Genomic DNA, 22,774 nt, shown 5'->3' on the forward strand with positions numbered 1-22,774 from the left:
TCTATGCTTCCCGAGAAAATAGAAGCATAGATATAGGCGACTGGAAAGATGATAAGTGGCCCCCTGAAAGAATCATACAGTAGTATGAGCCTGCTACTTAGGCACAAGACGGCTCGTGGGGATACCGGACCCCAATTTGCATGCTCAACTGAATCATATGGTTACAAACTGTCTTAGAAATAATCACTAATAAAACTGGCAGAGCCTTGACTATTCTGGCCCAGCAAGAAACTCAGATGAGAAATACTATCTATCAAAATAGATGGGCTCTCAACTACTTGCTAGCAGCTGAAGGAGGGGTCTGTAGGAAATTTAACCTTATTAATTGCTGTCTACACATAGATGATCAAGGGCAAGTAGTTGAAGACATAGTTAGAAATGACAAAACTGGCACGTGCCTGTGCAAGTGTGGCATAGATTTAATCCTGGGGCCATGTTTGGAAAATGGTTCCCAGTGCTAGGAAGATTTAAAACTCTTATAATAGGAGTTATAATAGTAATAGGAACCTGCTTACTGCTCCTTTGTTTGCTACCTGTACTTCAAATGATAAAAAGCTTCATTGCTACCTTAGTTCACCAAAATGCTTCAGCACAAATGTGCTATATGAATCATGACCTGTCTTGCAAGAAGACATGGGTAGTGAGGATGGAAGTGAGAACTCCCACTAATGAATGAGGTTCTCAATGTGGGGGAATAAGGGAGGAGACCACCCCTCATATTGTCTTATGACCAATTTCTGCCTCAAAGAAAAAGTAGGAGTTAAAGAAAAGAAAGAAGCAAAATCAGTAAGACAGCCCGGCACTGCATTCCAGGTCTGGTAGTTAAAGATTGACCCCTGATCTAACCAGTTATGTTATATCTATAGATTCCAGACATTGTATGGAAAAGCACTGTGAAAATCCCAGTCCTTTTCTGTTCCATTCTGATTACCAGTGCATGCAGCCCCCAGTCACATACTCTTACTGCTTGCTCAGTCGATCACGACCCTCTCACACAGACCCCCTTAGAGTTGTAAGCCCTTAAAAGGGACAGAAATTGCTCACTTGGGGAGCTCGGTTTTTGAGTCCGCCGATGCTCCCAGCTGAATAAAGCCCTTTGCTTCCACAACTCGGTGTCTGAGGGGTTCTTGTCTGCAGCTCATCCTGCTACAGAACTTCCTGCATTTTCATTAAAAACTTTATTATTTGGGAACAATACTATGCAGCCACTAAAATCATGCTTTCAAAGTATTTAAAAGCATATGCAAATATTGATTGGTCTTCTTACACTAAACATCATGATGTGGTTTTCTTGGATCTTGTGTGGATACCGTAAAAGAAAAATTTTAGGAATAAGCCAGTGTTCATAGCATGTCAAATGCTCTCTTGAATGGAGTAATTACAGGCAGCCCAAATGTGCTCTCAGCCACTAGTGGTGGTAGAACAAATGCAAAGCTGGTACTCAAAGTGACTCAGGAGTATGGCAATTTTTCTGTACGTGCTTTTCTGACAGTGCCTAGGAATGATGGTTTTTGCCTAAAAACAGGAAAGTTGGGTGGTCTTTATTGGAACTTTCTTGCCATAGTCAAATAGATAATAATCGGTGATGAGTATCATCTAACAAATTGATAGCTGACCTTAATGGAACATAGATACTCAAAAGCTATCTTTTAAGCATTTGCTACCTTAATTAGAACAATTCATTCAATATCACTGTTACAATATTCCATGACTCTTATTTTCAATATACTCAAAGCAACTTGAAAGTTTTATAAATTCTTTACTACAGTATTACCCGCTTATTCTGATACATAAAAGCTCTGTAGTTACACACTGTTAACATGTTAATGGCACATCTTACTAGCAACTTGCTGCACTTCTGTTATCAATAGAGGTTATGTGAAATACTTGGATAAGGACAGCCTGATTCTGTAGAAAATATCTGTTTTCTACAGAACAAAATATCTCCCAGTGGTAATTCAGCAAATTAGCTTCGAGAATGTGGGTAAAGGTAGGTGTAATGTTGGATTCTGAAGATCTACCTGCAGAAACAGATCTACCTACAGAAAGGCACGTAGAATTACTGTTAGGAAACATAAGCAGCCTTAGCACCATGGTCAAGGTTTTAAAAACCTGATCTGTAACTGTTATGGGTTCATTTCCTAATGCAGAGAAACTGGCTAGTACACACAGTGTAGATTTAATGTGGGAAATATGACAACTTGGAAATGCTACCCAAAGATAAAAATCTAAAGACTATCAAAATTTGCTATTTTCTAAAATCATACATTAGAATTTTGTGAAGTTTTCTGAATGACACAAAACCAAATGAAGGGAATCAGACCAAAATTACCTGAGTAAGGCCATTTCAAGTGCCTAACAACGATGGTCAATATTAACTTGAAAAACCAGTGTTTCCTAAGTGTTCCTGATCAGAATTACCTGAGGTATTCCTTACAAATAAATTCTGAGGCCCATTCTCTTAAAGATTCTGGCTTAGCGGGTGGTACGTCTGGATTGAAGGCTAAGAATCTGTACCTTAAGCAATTCTAATTATCAGGCAAGTTTCGAAAATAGGGCTAAGCAGGAGTGTGTGTGTGTGTGTGTGCATGTGTGTGTCTGTGTATGTGTGTGTCTGTGTGGAGGGGGGTGCGGGGAACAGGAACAAAGGAACAATACCAGCACTGTCTGGTCCCCTCATTCAAATACTGCCTGAAAAACTACCTGAGAATGAGAAACATTCAACTGAAGTTGAGGAATTATCTACAGAACACTGTTTATTTCAAGTCCAAAACACAAATTACTCATTTTTCTTAACAGACCGCATAATTTTTACTGCATGAATATTTAGGGTTTCTCTATTCACAAGTACAGTTTATTACTAGACTTTAGGCTTGAATGATTCATATATATAGATATCAGTTTACTACAGAGGACATGTACTTTTAACATTTTTTGTTTAGAAAATATTTTACATAAAAACACAAAGCATTTACCAACACTCCACAACCAGTCTTCAGCAAAGATTTGGCTGAAGATAACTTTCTACAAAACACTCCAAGACTGAATAGAATGTAGTATTTTACATACTTTAGCTTATTGTTGCAGTTAAAAGCTCCCCCTTGTTTGATGGCTTCTGCATGTATCTACAAAGCAGAAGTCTTAACTGGTGACTTGTTAAATAATATTGCCTTTTTAAGCGAACTTGTCCCCAGCCCGGAACCTAAGTAGTCATAATGAAATAAAGTAATTGATATATGAGGGGCTTTTAGTAAGGGCTTTTCCAACCTAATAAAATAATAATTTAGTATCTATCAGTGCAATATTCTTTTACTGTTTTGTGTTCAATAACCACCTGGAGTGCTATTACGTCTAGTATAATCAGTTGGCATCAAAATAGAAAGTAAAAAGATGTACATTTAATATACCAATTCTTACCTGAATAATCTTGGATTTCTGGAGAATGTTCCACAAAGTGGAATTTCTTCCTAAAGTTATGCTGAATGTGGTACAATGTGTACAACTTGGTTAACCAGTGCCTGCTTTTCATTTCCAAGATTTTTCCTTATCTTGAATCAAATGCACAATCTTACAACTGTATCATAATGCACTGGCTTACAGTTCTGTATATAAAGTCCAACTCAAGCTTATTTTGGTTTATTGTACATGCTTTATTAAAATGGTACTTGTATTTACAGTATCTGCAGAAAGAGTCCCTTCCAAGGCCTCTCACACACATTCAGACACATCCATACTGACACCCACTCCACAGCCCCATGCACCCACACCAGTGAGATGTGGAGGGTCAGACTCCTAAAATTAGGCAGCTGTTGGGGATAAGAGTTGATTTGTTTTTCAATTTTTTTGAAAACAGAAAAGCACGGGGGAATGCATTTGGCCATTACAATGCTAATTGAGTTTGTGTATATTACATATATGGCAGTTAACACTGTAATATTCCTTTTACATTCTATATACACAGAATGATATCAAGGTTTTATGGTCAACAGAATATTCCAACTTCAGTCTTAATGCTGCTTGTAGTGATTTCTGAATTCATTATAGGGGCTTTCCCTAAAAATAATTCAAGTCTATGTTAAGTGAAATAAGGCACAATTAATATTGATTTGATTTAGGGAAAGAGAAGGAAAGAGAAGGGATAAAAACTGGTTTCAAATGATCTTTCTGTTGGGGAACTAGCTCTGACTTAAACCCACCTGAAATTCCTTCTCCTAATTTCCAAAGATTTCTTTATAAAGATATTTTTCTTTTCCCTGACAAAGCCAAAAAGAAAAGTTTGGGAATTCACATTTTAATGTTTCAGTAGCCTGAACAACTCAAATTGATGTGTACCCCCACCTCCCCTGATCAGGTCGCCTCCCTCACCCATGGTAAAATAAAAACACAGTATGTGACACAGGAGTCCCTTGATGTTTCTTGAGGAGATCTGTACACTTGAGTAGCAAATACATATCTGGTTGTCTTCAATATATTTTAAAAAGAAAGAGAAAGAAGAAAGGAAAGAAGGAAAAAAGGAAGGAAAGAAGTAATATTGTGACTTTCTTGCTCTTTAAAAAAATCCCTGTCTCCTTCTTTTCAGGATGATGAAGCCCCACTAGACATTACAAACAACTGCAACAAATGAGTTTGGCAGCATAAATAATGTCTAGTTATTCAAATCTTCATAGTGAGATTAATTTATCTTGTACACAATTTGTTGAATGTTTTTCGCAGCAGGTGAATCAAACCCAAAGACTCCGGACATTCTGTGAAAGGGAGTAAGAATTGCAGTTCTGAAGGCCCCTGACTTTGGTTGTTTACAAAGTTCAATCCTGTTTATTGTGATCCTTGGTATCTTCTTCATCTGTATATTCTGATGGTTCTTCTCCTGGTTTTAGGAGTCTGCCTACATAATCATATTTTTCTGAAAGATACATCAAAAGAAAATCAGTGGTGATCAAATTTGTTTCACTATTCCATTATATGGAGAAAAGGCATTTGTCTGTTTTAGAATCATATAAAATATGATTAGAATATTATCTAAATATTCTAAAATTGCTTCACCATGGCTGGTCTTTATACACATGTAAAGCTTGAACAAAAGAAAACAGGATTAGGGAACTTATAAGGCTTGGGAATTCTTTGCAAGAGGGTGTTCTGTACCAGTGATTCTTAGTTGGATACTGCATCAGAATCACTTGGAGATCTTTTTTAAAAACGAGTAAGTCCAGGACCCATCTCAGTACCCAGCTAAACCAGAACAGCTGTTCCAAGGGACCCAGGGGTCAGATAAACAGCTGGGACAGCATCACACAAGTGGTAAAAACTGATGTTATGAGGGCATAAGAAAGGGGAAAGATATTTTTTATCTACATTTTGAGTGTTAAGATCTGTAAAATCATTTTGGAATAAATTATAGTATTGAAATCAGTAATCAACTCAGTTTTAAATATAAGCCTGTATTTTTAAAAAACTAAACCTTAATGAAGAAGCTGACTGTTAAGTATCACAATTTTTATGAGGCTTAGAATTTGTAACAAGTCTTTTTTTAAATATTGATTTTCAAAATAATTATCACATGTAACAATCATATTTTTATTTAGCTATTTTTTGCAATTTCTTTTTTTGGACAAGTCTCACTATGTTGCCCAGGTTAGTCCTTGAACTCCTGAGCTCAAGGGATTCCCATCAGCAGCTAGGACCACAGGCATGTGCCACTCCACCCAGCTTTAGCTATCTTTAAAAATATTATCAAATAATGATGGCAATGAAAACGGATGACATCCTTAGGCTCTTAAAGCATGTAAAATAGTATATATTTTCTTTGAATAAATATTTAATTTTCCAAAGAATCCAACAAAATAAAAATACCTTTAAACTGCATTTCCCATTCTCGAACACTCTCCATTTGTACTGCATTCAAATCTGAGAGATCATCATATTCATCTCTAAGTGCATCTTTATCTAGGCAAAATGTGGCCAGTCCTCTGGAGGCATCCCTACCAGCAAATATTCCATATGGACCCGCTGGAAAAAAGAAAAGAAATTATTTAGATCACCTAACAATATTTTAGAATGTCTCAAAGGAAAAAGTAAAACAAACAAACAAAAAAACACAACAAAGAAAAAAACCCCTCATAATTCACATTTGTATATACCCTTAATTTCAAAACATGTACAGATACTAGATGGAATAAGAAAATAAATTTGTTGGAAATCTGCCTTTTGACCAAAGTAAAGCTTTTCACTTAGATCTTAAAACCCTCAATTTCAATTACTTCAGATACCCCCAAACTTAATATTCAAAATGAAGACTGTGAGGTAATGAGGGAGAAGAAGAAACTTAAGTGGTTAGGTTTAGAAGCCAGTCTGCTTGAGGGGAAATAATGTTTACTGGTTGCTGTTAATAGTGGCATCAAAGAAATAAAAATAATCAACAGAACATCATGTATTATGTGAAGACTCAGCTGAAGTGTAAATCTGTAACATTTTTCTTTCTGCTATCCTTATGAAGGTTGTAATTCTATGAGAAAAGAGACTGTATCATCTTTGTGGTCCCAGTGACTAGTTCAGTGCTCAACACGCATTTAATAAATCTTTGCTGAGTGGTTTAATAAAAAAAGACCCATATTCAAAATAAATCATCTGACTACCATAATATATATACAATGATCTATATAAACTAGGAAAAGTCATTAAGGAAAATAATAGCTCTTACTTGTCATGACTTTTGGAAAACAGAGGAAGTAGCTATAAGGAATAATTCTTCTGGACTGACACATTAAGCAATAATTAGCATTTTATCCAAGGAATTGGGTACCATTCTCTCTGAGGAGAAATGGCATGACTGATGTGTTGACAAAAACCATTCCCAAGGTTTGTCCTTGAGAACAGCAATTTGTTCATCAATTGAGGATTTGTATCCTCAATGCCTAGCACTGTGCCTGGCATAAAGTAGGAACGTAATAATTTTCTTCCAAATGACTTAGCTGTAGTTCCGAATAAAAAGAAACTCAAGATTCTGTAAACAGATTCACTTATGGTAGACAAAGACACTATTATGAACAACAACAACAGAGTGGTGAAAAACAGAGCTTATAAATAAAAGAACAAAGTATGTTCTGATAAGTAAACAAGCAGAAAAAACTAGAAATTCCTTGATTTTTAAATGAGCGAAATGATTATATTCATATATAAAAGTATTTAGGAAACTGAAAGTTATGTGTCAAAAAGTCTCTGTACCTTCTGAGAGTAGAAATCGAGGTTTCACTTAAATAGATATCTAAGCATTTATGAGTATTAATTTGAGTTGCTAACAGCACTGTACTATAAAGTTAACCAGGGCCGGGCGCGGTGGCTCACGCCTGTAATCCCAGCACTTTGGGAGGCCGAGGCGGGCGGATCACGAGGTCAGGAGATCGAGACCATCCTGGCTAACACGGTGAAACCCCGTCTCTACTAAAAATACAAAAAATTAGCCGGGCGTGGTAGCGGGCGCCTGTAGTCCCAGCTACTCGGGAGGCTGAGGCAGGAGAATGGCGTGAACCCGGGAGGCGGAGCTTGCAGTGAGCCGAGATCGCGCCACTGCACTTCAGCCTGGGCGACAGAGCGAGACTCCGTCTCAAAAAAAAAAAAAAAAAAAAAAAAAGTTAACCAGATGTGAAATTCATTCTCTGAAAAGTTTACTGCATGGAACTAGAAGTAGCATTAGCAATAATTTTAAGAGTAGCATTAATAGGTATTGATACAGTAACATGAAAGTAAAGCTAACAGTTCCAGTAAAGTACATTTGTATTCTGCTTTTCTTATTCTTATTGCATTTTCCATATTGCTACATCGTATCACATGACTATCAACAATTATTTATCATTGAATGGTTATATATTATCCCACTGAATGGATGTGTACCTGTAATTTATTTAATCAGTCTATTAACATAGGCTACCATTTTATACTTTCAAATGTGTCTTCTATATAAGAATATGGAACACAATTTACCACTGGCCAATATTCGTAACCTTCAAACTTTTTCTATCATCTCAACTGACATTCAAAAGGGTATTAACCAGGCCAGGTGCGGTGGCTCATGCCTGTAATCCCAACACTGTGGCAGCAGTGTTGAGGTCAGCAGTTTGAGACCAGCCTGGCTAACATGGTGAAACCTCGTCTCTACTAAAACTACAAAAATTAGCCGGCTGTGGTGGCGCACGCCTGTAATCCCAGCTACTCAGGAGTCTGAGGCAGGAGAATTGCTTGAATCCAGGAGACGGAGGTTGCAGTGAGTTGAGATCATGCCACTGCACTACGGCCTGGCCGACAAAGCAAGACTCTTTCTCCAAAGAAAAAAAAAAAAAAAAAAAGAGTATTAACCAGTTATGTCTGCGTGTGTACACGCACATGTGCGTGCAAAATTCTACATACTTTGTGGCAATGGGTGTTTTCAGGAGGACAAGGAGAGAGACAGAGACAGAGAACTAGTGTGTTTAAAAATAAAATTTTCTAAGAAACAATGATAAAAAAAATCTATAAACATTATATTTACCCTTAATGCTGACTAGACCAATGCTTATAAACTTAAAAAAGCAAAAAGTGAAACATACAAAAGGAAAAATAAAACTAATAAAGGCCATAACAATCTACAAATGGAAAATTATAGGTTCAATTTTTAAAAGAATTTTCCAGCAACCTCACTTTTCTCTCTCAGAGTTTCCCAAAGTGGAAGGGACAGACTGCCTTCCCCATTTGGCAGATAAAAAACAGGAGCGGAGGCATTCAGTGTGATTTGCCTAAAATTACTGACAGAACTGGGAGTACTATTTCCACTTTCCTAAATCCTCCAGTGTACCTCAAGAAAACACATAGAAGACTCACAAGCCCAAAGATGGAGTAACAACCATGAAAACTGGAGCATTTTACTACTTACAAAATTTCAAGGGAATGAAAATTATAGAATACTTATTAAATCAAAATGGAAGAGAATTAACAAAAAAGCTCTACTTAATAGCTTTTCTTAGCATTCTATTATAGTATTTATCTCCATGGCCTGCAAACATTAATCTACTTCAGGCACTTCAGAGTATAAGCCATAAAACACATTTAAATGATACAAAGGAGACAAGATAAAATCATTATAGAAACAGCAATCAGAAAGCCCTCCATCTTTGAGTATATTAATATATACAAGTGCATTCTCTATTAATTTCTCTACCAACTTCCCTAAGAAAGCTTCAACACTGAATGAATAATAATAATAAAAAATTTCATAAAATATGCTCTTTCTGGGGTACTGGGGGTAGGGAATGATTGACTTGGTAAGAGTGAACTTGAATCAACAGTTAATAATCCAAGCCAAATTCCAGACAAATTATGTTCTGTTGACTCTTGAATAGAAAAGAATAATTCAGTGATTAACATATTCCCCCACTCCCTAAACTATATTAAGCTGTCTTCTCCATATGTTTAGAATTTCCCTCAGGAAGCATTTAACTTCTGCAAAGGTCTTTTTAGTAATAGTTTTCTATGCTCTTTCCTGTAAGACCATTAAAAAATTTTTTTTTGTTGTTTTTTGAGACAGGGTCTTACTCTGTCACCCAGGCTGGAGTACAGCGGCTCAATCATATTTCACTGTGGCCTCTACTTCCTGGGCTCAAGTAATCCTCCTGCCCTAACCTCCCAAATAGCTGGGACTAGAAGCATGGCCCACCAGGCCTGCATAATTTCTTTTATTTTTTGTAGAGACAAGGTCTCCCTATGTTGCCCAGCTGATCTTGAACTCCTGGCCTCAAGCAATCCTCCTGCCTTTGCCTCCCAAAGTGTTAGAATTATAGGCCTAAGCCACCATGCCCAGCCTTCGGTAAGGCCATTAAAGAATATAACATTAGGAACTAAAGTTGGAACTGGATGGGTTATTCTGAGGAAGGATTTGATGTCTAATAAAAGGAGATTTCCCTGCATTCATAATACAACCAGGAGCTTATCTGAAAAGTCAGCAATACCTTCCCATTCCGTTATCCCCTTACATAAAAAACCTAAATATTTACCAATTCTAATATTTGGTAAGTATACTTGGCTATTCATAATACTAAAACAATAGGGAGCTACCCAAATAAAGCAAATTTGAAATGGTTTAAGTCTGTTGCATGGTATAATTTATTTATTTGTATTAGCATTTTTTTTGAGACAGAGTCACACTCTGTGGTGTGATCTCAACTCACTGCAACCTCTGCCTCCTAGGTTTAAGTGATTCTCCTGCCTCACTCAGCCTCCCAAGTAGCTGGGATTATTGGGTGTGGCACCACGCCCAGCTAATTTTTGTATTTTTGGTAGAGAGGGAGTTTCACCATATATGGTGGCCAGGCTGGTCTTGAACTCCTGACCTCAGGTGATCCGCCTGCCTCAACCTCCCACAGTGCTGGGATTACAGGCATGAGCCACTGTGCCCAGCCTAATTTATTTTTAAAAAGGCTAGTTTACATGATCTGGTTATTTTTTATTATTAAGGCTCATTTAGACACTAACAGTTCAGTAGTAACTAGAAGAATTAAATTCTGTTGCTTTATCAAATATTAAAATATAATGCTGATCCAAAAACAGCCTCCCAATTTTAAGCAAATTCGTGCTACAAAAAATGAACAGCATTATTCAGTCAAAGCAAATACTCTGAAATGTACTTACATAACAAATATTCAAGGACATCATTTTAAAGATAAATTTTATTTCAAAGCTATTGTTAAATATACCAACAAGAGGCAGGCGGATCACGAGGTCAGGAGATCGTGACCATCCTGGCCAACGTGGTGAAACCCAGTCTCTACTAAAAAATACAAAAAATTAGCCGGGCATGGTAGCGGGCGCCTGTAGTCCCAGCTACTTGGGAGGCTGAGGCAGGAGAATGGCGTGAACCTGAGAGGCAGAGCTTGCAGTGAGCTGAGATCTCACCACTGCACTCCAGCCTGGGCGACAGAGCGAGACTCCATCTCAAAACAAACAAACAAACAAACAAAAAAAACAAACCCAACATGAAGTACTATACTAGTCAGAATTCAGATTTCATTTAGTTTTTAGTGTCAATCCAACTTGTGGTCAAGATATTCTAAAGTTCAATAAACCTATTTGTTACCGTATCCTAAAACTGCTTACTTTAATACAATCAGTTAGAATGAGGTGACATATTCTTGAAACGGCAACAACATATGCTCATTGTAAAATGTTTTAAATATTAATTTAATAAACAGAAAATTCCAGGAGGAAGTAAATATGTAGTAACAGATAATTTTGTGATTATTAGGATGATTATATAGCTACCTTAGTGTTTCTAAAGGGATATTTTAATTATTCTCACAGTTTAAAAACCATATCTCTCAGAGATGAACTTTAATTAATTAAAGTTTATCAACAGTGCAGTTTTCAGGCCTGTTTTGACAATAATCTTTTGTGATTATAAATTGAGTAACTAATAACACTTAGTATTGGGTAATTTATTTCAAATAAGATTATAATGAGCCTATCAACAAATGAGGCAATATGTAAAAGTGATTAACTGAACTAATAAATTTTTTTTATGCTTAGGTCCAGTAAGTCCCAAGACTTTTAGAGAGAATGCAGTATGGTAAAACTGAAATAATACCTCTCAAGAAGACAGATACTTGGGTTCTAGAGGATCCACTCACAATCAGCAAGTCTCGATTTCCATAGTCCTTAGATCCCTCAAATATAAATTAGGAAAATTATTTTACCTGTCTAAAGTTGAGACCAAACTAAATAATCTCTTGAATAGTATGATTCTATAAGTGACTGAAAGTGCAATCTTGCTTCTGAAATTTGAGCTACAGTCAAAAGCGCTCAGCAACATTGTGAACTGAGCATATGACCTTAACTCCAGGGTCCATGGGTAGGCTGGGGTAAAGAAAAGACAGAAAAATTAAAAGCCCAGGCCCGTGCCACTTATGGGAGTGGGGCCTGAGTTTATGCAACCCATGCAGAATGAAAATTCCAAGGCGAAAAAATAGTATGAACTCAAATATCTATAAGAATTAATGAACACTAAAGATAATACTTCAAGTATTAGGAAAAAGGGATTATTCCCCTGTTGGGGAAACATGTTGGGACAACTAGATAACCTTCTGTTAAAAAACACAACCCCTTGGGAGGCCAAGGCGGGTAGATCATGAGGTCAGGAGTTTGAGACCAACCTGGCCAAGATGGTGAAACCCTGTCTCTTATACTAAAAATACAAAAATTAGCCGGGCACGGTGGTGGGCGCCTGTAATCCCGGTTACTCAAGAGGCTGAGGCAGGAGAATCGCTTGAACCCGGGATATGCAGGTTGCAGTGAGCCGAGATGGCGCCACTGCACTCTAGCCTGGGTGACAGAGCAAGATTCCTTCTCAAAAACAAACACCCACCACCCCACCAAATTTGGACTCTAATTTCACATCTTAAAGCAAAATCAATTTCAAATGGAACTAAAAAACTGAGACCACAGAAGTACTAAAAAAAACTACAGATTTTAAAAAACAATTTTAAGTGCATAAAGTCTTTAAATATAATACATAACTTAGCAGCCATAAAAGAAAAGATAAATTTGAATACATAAAACCAAAACTTTGTGTGGTTCAAAAAAACACCATAAATAAGTAAAAGGACAAACTAGAAAAAATATTTGCAGCAAAGGCTGATTTACTTTATAAAGAACACCTAAAATCTGTCAGATCAATATGATGATTGAAAAACTGCAGCAAGGCTGGGCGCAGTGGCTCATGCCTGTAATCTCAGCACTTTGGGAGGCTGAGGTGGGCGGATTGCCTGAGGTCAGGAGTTCGAGACCAGACTGACCAACATGGAGAAACCCCGTCTCTACTAAAAATACAAAATTAGCTGGGTGTCGTGGCGCATGCCTGCAATCCCAGCTACTCGGGAGGCTGAGGCAGGAGAATCGCTTGAACCCAGCAGGCAGAGGTTGCAGTGAGCCGAGATTGCATCATTGCACTCCAGCCTGGGCAACAAGAGTGAAACTCTGTCTCAAAAAAAAAAAAAAAAAAAAAAAAGAAAAGAAAAACTGTGGCAAAGGATATATGAATAAACAATTTGTAGAAAAGGCATCATAAATGACTCAACTTTTTAAAAAGAAGTCCAACCTCATTAAGTAAATGAGAAATGTAAATTTAAACAAATATTGAGATACCATTTTAACCTCTCAGATTGACAAAGACCAAGAAGCTTAATACCACGTTTTTGGCAAGAAGTGAGAAACAGGCATTTTCATCAAGTGTAAATTGGTCCAACCTCTCTGAAGGGCAGTTTAGAAACAAGAATCCAAATTAAAAATATCCATACCCCAAGCCTTGGTAATTTTATTTCCAGGAATTTACTTTATAATCATAATTTTACACACATGTGTAAAATGACATGTACATATTTATTGCAGCATCATGCAATAACAGGAGACTGAAAACAAATGTTAACAGTGGACTGTTAAATTATGACTTATTCATAAAATAGAATATTATGCATGTATTCAAAAGAATAAGATGGCTCTCTATACTGATGTCAAAGGCTCTTGTGATATTAAAATATTGTGAAGGGTATGCATAGTATACTATAATTAGTGTGGGGGGAAAGGAAGATATCCACATGCTTGTACTTGCACCCAAAATAGCTCTAGAACAATACGTAGACTGGTGCTTTGCTGCTATGGAAGGGAACATGGTGGCTGGGACTAGTTGTGGGAAGTAGACTTATTTTTCACTGTATATCCTTTTGAATTTTCTATTTTGAGCATGTATTACTTAATTTAAAAAGGCCCTATTTTGCAACATACCCAAAGCACTTTACAGGACCTCTTTCACAACTTAGGGCTCATGGAATTTTACAGGAAATACTCCAAAATTAAAAAAAGTAACTACTGAAGTTAATAAGTTCACAATAAAAAATATAAACTACATGAAGAAACAAACCATCATGGAGTGGGCACATTTAACAGATACAGAAGTAGATTAAAGAACTAAAGTAAATTTGCTTAAAATTATTAAGAAATGGTACATAAGGAAAGATTAAGAGACATTAAGAATAGAATGAAAACCTAATGTATTATCTATTAACAGTTCCAGAGGAAGGAACAGAGATAATGGAGGAGGCAATAAGTAACAGCAAATTTTCTGGGGGAAAAAAAAAAAAAAAAAGGACAATATATCCACAGACTTGAGTAGAGTTTGGTACATGGTAAATAAAATCAAATCCATACCTGGACAAATCCTAGTAAAATAGCAAAACCCCAAAGACAAAAAGATCTCAACTACAACCAAAAGGAAGAAAAAGATTAATAAAAGTAAAGAGAAACTACAAGCCGACTCCTCACCAACAAGTGGAAGACAGTGGCATAACACTACTGAAGAGCTGAGGTATAATAAGGTCAATTTACATTTTTTTTTGAGACAGGGTCTTGCTCTGTCACCCAGGTTGAGTGCAGTGGTGTCATCAAGGCTCACTGATCTTCTGGGCTCAAGCGATCTTAATACCTCAGACTCTTGAGTAGCTGGGGCCACAGGTGCATGTCACTATGCCTAGCTAATTTTTTATATTTTTGTAAGAGACAGAGTCTCGCCATATTGCCCAGGCTAGTCTTGAACTGCTGGGCTCAAGCAGTCCTCCCACCTTGGTCTCCCAAAAATGGTAGGATTATAGGCATGAGCCACTGCGCCTGGCCCAATCTACAATTTTATATTCTAAACCCAAACTATTATTCCTGAGTGAGGAAAAATAAAAAATTTTTTCCTGCCAGTGAAAAACTATAGGACACACCTCACTAAAATAAAAAGTGAACCCCAAAGAAATGAGATGCAAGAAACAACAGTGAATTAAAAAAATGATAACCATGTTAGTAAATTTAAACAAGGACTATATTAAAAAGATACTAATTTCATCAATTTTGGGGTGGAGTTTGAAAAAATAAAGTGAAACTAAAGTCTAATAGTGATACTGTGGAAAACAGGATGGGGGAGGAATCAGAGTTAAAGCTTTCTAACCAGGGCCTCAACATATGACTATGTACAACGCAGGGGATACTATCCATATTTGTAGTCATGGCAGTTTTGCTTATTTATTAAGAAATAATCTGTCAAATGTCAGTAAAGTATCTTAAAGAGGCAGCTTTTTTGAATTGACACTAAAATGATGTTTGGCTAAAATTCTTATATTGTTCAGAAGCATAGGATAGTCATCTATAGCAAAAACTTAAGGAAATCACTAAAAGGATAGAAATAGAATACATCTAAATCAGTAGAGGAGAGAAAAGGGAAGAAATAAAAAAATCAATCAGAGAAGGAAAAATAGTGGGAGAAGAGGCAAAGAAAAGTAAGGTGAAGAGAAATCACAAAATAAGATGATAGAAATAAACCTAAATATACCCGTAATCACAAAACATATACACTAATTAAGCTATTAAAGGACATAGTGCTAATATTAAATGAAAAAAATCCAGCTATATGTCATTAATGTGACAAAAATAAAACAACACAGATTGACTAAAAGGGATGGAAAATGAAATATTGTGTTAATACTAATCAGATAAAGGCTGAAGTAAAATCTGAAAATCAACAGTGTTAAAGATGTTTCTAATATGATCAGTTCTAGATCTACTGCTAGATGGCTTTGCTCGGTATAGAAAGCATAGTAACAATCTCACTTCAGAACATTCTCATACCCAATCTTTGTATGGCTGGCTCTGTTAGGTTTTTGCTTAAATGTCGAGCCCTTTTTCTTGAGAATCTAACATAAAAAAGGTAACCCTGCTTAGCCACTTAATCTAAATAAAGTCCTTTGTTACCCTCTATTCCCATTCTATTAATTTCTTTTATAGCATATTTAATTACAGATTATAATGACATACTGAAATCCTTGTTTACTGCCTCTCTTCCTTAATAGACTATTAACTCCATGAGGATAGGAACACATCTGTTTTGAAGACTCAGTTAACTCCATTTCTCATCTCTTAAGCTTTTACTGTAATGAAATCCAGGGAAGTCTTCCTCAGTATTTAAAAATGGAGCTGAAATCCTATTATTAAAGATCCTGAGACTGGATATAGGCTCCAAAAGAATACAGGAGTTATACAGTCATGTCTGTCTTGGGTGCACAGGGAAAGGAGTGGTCTATGTCAGAGTGTTGAAAAAACAATTAAAAGAACTTGAATGGCTAATTCCAGATGTTATTAAATCTACTCCTTTCTTCCACCCTGAATAACAGCTTCTAGTTTCAAGCTATCCTTTTATAATATGCTTTAGGATTTAACACAAACACGATTTCCTCAAAGATTAAAAACAACGGGATGATGTTGAATTCAGAGCCAACTAAGTAGTTATAATAGAAATAACCAGTAGAAATTTGAGCAGAATATAAAAAATCATCAGAAAACCTAGCTAATCCTTTTATCTTACTGGTAGGTAATAGATGCATATGGGCATTAGCCCAAACAACAAAGCCAGTTGGCTTCAAAGCAAGAAGCTGGGATGAGAGGTGGGTAGTGGCAACTTTAGGACATCCATGAAGAAATAGGTAAGATTGGGTCCAGTTTTTATGATGCAACTCTGCAAACATAGAGTTTCCAATTCTGCAAACTAAAGTGTTAAATAAAAGTGAACAAATTGAAGATAAAGTTTAAAATGGAGGAAAAACACTTCAAGGTACATGTGTTCTTTTCCCCAACCTCCTAAATATTAGGCATCTCATGGGGTTCTTCTTACGTGACTTTTTTCTTTCAGTGGAATTTAAAAGGTAAGTTGGAAAAAATATAGCTTTGGTATATGTCAAAGAATACTCCACCTGGAATAAGGGAGCAGCAGTATTGCAAGGTTCAACAACGCAAAATAAACTATCAAAAAGTCAAGTGTATAATTTTTTGCCATTCCAAAAAAATAAAAGCACTGTTTTGGTAAAGTTCCATTGCAGTAATATTAAATAAAATTGCTAAAAATTATACTAGCTGTTTGAGTCTTCAAAACTTATGATTCTGTAAACATGTGAAACTGAATAGACTATGTTGTAATACAATGGGAAGGATTGAAGCTATGAAAATCTGGATTTAATTTTTAGTGTTGCCACCTACTAGATATGTGGCTTTGGGCAATCTCATAGGGCTGTTTGAAAATTAGCGATACTAAGCTCAATAAATGGAGTTTCCTCCTTCTCCTCCTCTGACCTTTAGAATCAATGTTGTTTTCAACAACTCTCTGGGAAGACAGAAATACTCTAAGAGGTGCCTTGTTAGTGCAGTAGGTGGCACGCCAGTCTCACAATATGAAAATATACAAAAGTGCACTGTCCAAAATGGTAGCCATGGTGGGCTCAGCACTTTATATGTGGCTAGTGTTACTAAGGAACTCAATTTTTAATTATATCTAATTTTAATTAATTTACTTTTAATTAGCCACCTGGGGCCACCATTTTGGGCAGTATAACATAAAGCCATAAAAGCATTTTTTTTTTTTTTGAGACAGAGTCTCGTTCTGTCACCCAGGCTGGAGTGCAATGGCGAGATCTCAGCTCACTGCAACCTCCACCTCCTAGGTTCAAGTGATTCTCTTGCCTCAGCCTCCCCAGTAGCTGGGATTACAGGTACCCACCATCATGCTCGGCTAATTTTTTTTTTGTATTTTTGTAGAAACAGGGTTTGGCCATGTTGGCCAGGCTGGTCCCGAACTCCTGACCTCAGGGATCTGCCCGCCTTGGCCTCTCAAAGTGCTGGGATTAAGGCATGAGCCACCGTGCCTGGCCTTTATTTTTTTATTTTTATTTTTATTTTTAGTAGAGATGGGGTTTCACCATGTTGGCCAGTCTGGTCTCAAACTCCTGACCTCAAGTGATCCGCTTGCCTCAGCCTCCCAAAGTGCTGGGATTACACGCGTGAGCCACCGTGCCTGGCCGAAAGGCATGTTTTTTTTGAGGCTTTAAATCCTTGGATTTATGGGAACCAGGGAAGAGTATAAAGAAAAACAACAGTAAGATTCTCTACAAGTTTATCACAGGATGCAGTTTACTAGAAATAGTATAGATAAGCTGTGTGGTAATATCCATCTGGATTTATTAGACATACATGTAATCCAAGCCAATTTACCCAAAATACCTAAACCTCAGACTCCCCACCTGTAGAGCAGGAATACTTACCAACTTCACTGAGGAATTATGGAGATAAAAAAATTAATGGATCTGATATTGTGGGTGCTTAACGAATCTGGTTTTCTTTCTCCTCCTGTATTCAGTTTTTTACATGACCAAACTTTCCTCACCTGCTGGCCAAGTGCCTGATCTGTTACTAAATTTAATATTGGCAAATACAGTTAATGCCAACTGTTTGCCAAAATGTGTATACTCCACCAAATTACACTGTCAATATTTAATTAAGAGCCTGAACTTTAAAAATGTATGACTAAAAATAAACACGTTTAGCATTATGGAAAAATCTCACAAAATTTAATCCTAAAACCATTATTGTGAAATTAGGGTAGATATTGGCTAGGCATAGAAACTAACAATTACTGCTTCTGAATTATTCTGCTACAAAACTGCTTAATTTATGAGGATGAAAATAAAAATTAAAAGCAAAACTGAACTTGTATCTGTTTTATAGCCAGAAATTTGGCTTTAAGATTTTTTGAAAAGTACTACTTATTACATTTTCTATTAATATGCAATATCAACATATTCTAAGCCCATAAAATGATCTGGCTTTCTTTAAGGTTCCTTTCAATAATAAAATATTCAAATATCTGTTAGGTTGTTGATCAACTGTAGAATACTAACTGTATATCACGCTTAGGCTGTTCAACAGAACCTAGGAACTGGCAGAAACTAATCTAAAACTGACTTCTCCATTGTAATCTCAAGAGCCTCCCTCAGTGCACATACCATAAAAAAGCAATCTACCACCTATGACTCTTAATTTTTAATTTTTTTTTATACCGAGTCTCTCTCTGTCGCCCAGGCTGCAGTGCAATGGCGCAATCTCGGCTCACTGCAACCCCCACCTCCCGGGTTCCAGCAACTCTCCCGGCCTCCGCCTCCCGAGTAGCTGGGATTACAGGCACCCGCCACCACGTCTAGCTAATTTTCTTGTATTTTTAGTAGAGACGAGGTTTTGTTATATTGGCCAGGCTGGTTTCGAACTCCTGACCTCTGGTGATCCACCCGCCTCGGCCTCCCAAAGCACTGAGATTACAGGCATGAACCACCACGCCTGGCTTTAATTTTTAATTTCTATCACAGAACAAACATTTGCCACTGGAGGCTGCCAAACTGTTTCTATGACTGTCTCTCTTAGCTATTTTCAGATACTGCCAAGGCATAATGTGTGAGGACTAATACGATTCTTTGTACTAATACTTTGTTTTCTTCAGTGGCAGTTCAGACAGGGTACAAAAGCTGATCTTTTAGCTGGGTAAGGTCTATATTAAAAATTTAAACCTGTACAGGATTTCTAATCACTTAACACATTTTAATACCAATGGGTGAAAAGCTTGAACTAGGTATAAAATGCTGTCTAAATCCTTGATTTAAAAAAAATTTACTTCGCTTGGCCTGTTTAAATACTGTACTTTGGCCTTGTTCTCTTGTCCCACGTGTGCTTAAGTAAACAAAAATGTATTAACCATTTCAGTTGATATAAGTAGGCAGACATCTTGTGTTCACATTTATGTAACCAGAAGCAAAAACTTTGTAAGCTATGTATTTACTTGGTTGGATTAAATGTGTATATATACACAGAAGTACAAACAACTAAGAAATAAACTACATAATTCAACACCAAAAATCTCCTATTTCTTATCCCTATTCCAATGAACAAACTACAAACCAAAGCACTTCTAAAATATCTTCCAGCTATCAAGCACTGAAATCAGAAGTATATATTTTTAAGTGTCAATAAATCTTATACACTTACAGATTAAATTAAGGAGAAAACCAGCTTATTTCCAGACTGCCAACCCTATGACTTTAAGGCTTGGATGTACTCTCTCCAATAACAGGTCACTTTAGGTCTCTAATTTAATTATTTATTCTTATTGTAGTTACCACTTTTTTTTAAAGCTTAGTATTAATCAGTGCACAACCAGGATGCACAATGTTGCTCAACTGTATGATATACCAACAGGTTCCATGAGTCTGGGGTTTATTAACATAATCCAAAATGTATGCTACAACCACACTGTAAAAAAAGGGCGTCTAAATCAACTACCCTACACAAAGTTCCCTGAAAACAAAGTTCTCTGAAAACAAAGTTCTAAAAATCTTTAACTTGCACAACTGGCACATGGGGGTATAAATCTACAACTCTTCTAAGTTTTTTCTCCTTAGTTCTGCTAAGTGAAAACACAAGTCATTATCAACGTGTACTTGAAAAGAGAAAAAAAAAAAGAAAAAAGAAACCAGAGACACGCCTGCTGGGTATAGGAGCTCCACCCCCAAAACTCAGGGTGAATATCCTTACCAGTCTTTAATAAGCTCTGCATTCTGGTCTGTTCTCATCCCACATACCTTGTTAATCATGGAAAGCAACTCCGAACTAAAACTGGTTTAAAGAGAGTCCGAGGTGTTGCTTATATGTCTGGACTTCAGAGACTGGAGGGTTGGGACTTTACATGCCCCTAAACGTGGCCTTACGGAGTAATACAGCGAGGGAAAAAAGGAGATCAGTGGCCAAAAAAAAAAAAAAGGGGCAAGGAAAAGAAAACTGTGAATTACAGAGCCCAAAACTTTAGTTTAGGTCCCAACTTCAGAAATCTCCCTTCCCTGGTGCCCCATCCATCCCAGGAATCAGGAGACTCAAAAAAGGTTAAGGGCCAGCGTTGACCTGTGACAACTAAAACGATTTTGAAAAATCCAGCCAAAGAAACAAACAAAAAAAAGGCTGCGAGGAGAAATGGGATGGAAGAAAGATGAATGCTGAGAGCTGGTCTCTGGGGCGCCACCGGGGACCCTGGTTTCGGGGGAAGAACTGGAGGTGCCCGTAGCTGCGGGGGGACGGTGTGTGTGTAGGGGCGGGACGGGCCGTCCCAGGTGCGGCGGCCGAGGCGCGGGGGTCCCGGCGACGAGAAGGCTGGGCAAACTAACCCGGTGCCCAGAGGCCTCCCCGTCCGAAGGGGGTCGTGCTTCAGCTGCAGGGGGTCCTTCCCCTCCCCTTCCAACTCCTCACCCGGGCCGTAGAACTTGCTGCCTTTGGTCACGTCGAAGACTTTCCCATTGACTGCGAGCAGGATGCGCGGGTTGCGGGAGCCGTCGTACTGGCGCAGCTGCTCCAAGCTGAAGTCCCGCTTCTTCATGCGAGGCAGAGAGGCGGCGGGGCTCTCCTCGCCCGCCCCGGCCCCGGCCCCCAGACCCCGCCGCCCCCAGCGCACCCACAGCCGGTAGGCCCCCAGCAGCACCAGAGCCACCAGCGCCACGTTCAGCAGCATTTCCCCGCCCCCCGTCAGAAGCGCCAACGCCGCCGCCGCCCAGCCTCCCCCTTCCGCTGCCGCTCCCGCGCCGCCTGGACTCTCGCTGCCGCCGTCGTTGCTGCTCTCGCTGCCACTCCCCAGGGTGCCTAGCTTCACGTCCCCATCACCAGCCGCCATCACTGCCCGCCAGCGCCTTCCTCCTCCTCCCCGCCCCCTGCCCTCCCCAACCCCACGGGCGGCCCCGCCCATCTGGGGGCCTCCCAGCCAATAATGTGAGAAGAGGGGGCGGGGTCAGGCCGGCTCCTGATTGGGTGTTGACGGGGTAACGTTGTCTCGGATCTCCCGCCCCCTCCCTTCTTTCGCTGGCCGCGCACGCGTGCAACGCCCCGCCCACCTCGCCCCACACTTCCCTGCTCTCACTCCAAGCCTCCGCTAGGTTAAGTAGACGAGCCGGGCGGGTCTGAAGAAAAGATGCTACGACGGCCGCGCGGACGCTCATGGGCGGGGCGAGGCCACAGCGCGTGCGCGGGCTCCTGAACGCCACGCGCTCGCCTTTCGTCCGTAACCCCTGCGGGAGGCACGCCCCGCCCAGTCTCCAGGCTCTGCGCGTGCGCCCTGGAATCGCTTCCCTTCCTAGGCCTCGGTTCGCATCCGCAAACTCCCGCCTCCTTGCGCTCCCCCCGCCCGGGAGCTTCACGTGCGCCTTGGCTGCCGCGGGGGCAGGTCCCGGCTGGACGCCTGGCGGAGGACGCGGGCAGGCGGCTTGTGGGAGGCTGGGGCATAGTTGAGCTGCAAGGCGCAAACCGATGAGGGGCGTCTGCTTTTCCCCAGGGCGCCGTCGCTTTTGTCGGGAAACCGGCAGCGTAGGCGCGCAGACCGGGAAGCGGCAAGAAGATTTGGCGACGAGCTGGGGTCTTCCTGGAACGGAGAGAAAGCACGGAACCCGCACCGGGCTTCTCTGGCATCGGCAGTCTACGTGCTCCTCGCGCTGGCACCGAGCAGCCACTCCCCGCTGGGTTTGGCAAAGGCTGCTCTTGTAGAATTTTAAAGGATTTAGAGTCTCATTATTCCTTGAATCATAACTTCTGCGGCCGTAGGGAAGTGGACAGGTTGAGGTGGTCTTTCTATTCGTCATTCACTCTTATTTGCAGGTTCTGTTTCATGTACTTGGACGTCTTTTAGCCTCTCACACCTTGAAATTCTGGTGTGAAAAAGTGACCTCTGAAGTCTCACGCACTCAACTCGTTTGACGAACTCGTTTGACGTGTTCTCTCTTGCCCTTTGTTGTCTGTTGTCTTGAGTCTCATAGAATAGGTTTGAACCTTTCACTGTCGGTTTTGGAGGAGTCACTGAGGATATTGACGGGCCAAGTGA

At 39.1% G+C, this 22,774-nt stretch overlaps 1 protein-coding gene across 1 annotated transcript; it reads right to left on the minus strand.

Moving 5' to 3' along the window:
* Positions 1–2,730: 2,730 nt before the first annotated feature.
* On the minus strand, positions 2,731–22,774 carry PGRMC2 (progesterone receptor membrane component 2). Its single transcript, XM_003823109.7, has 3 exons — positions 21,160–22,774; positions 5,851–6,006; positions 2,731–4,903 (listed from the first exon to the last, which is right to left on the minus strand). The coding sequence occupies exons 1-3, from the start codon at positions 21,647–21,649 to the stop codon at positions 4,806–4,808; spliced, it is 744 nt and encodes a 247-aa protein (XP_003823157.1). The 5' UTR covers positions 21,650–22,774; the 3' UTR covers positions 2,731–4,805.

Source organism: Pan paniscus, chromosome 3 (assembly GCF_029289425.2).
Source record: "Pan paniscus chromosome 3, NHGRI_mPanPan1-v2.0_pri, whole genome shotgun sequence".
NCBI classification, from domain to species: Eukaryota; Metazoa; Chordata; class Mammalia; order Primates; family Hominidae; genus Pan; species Pan paniscus.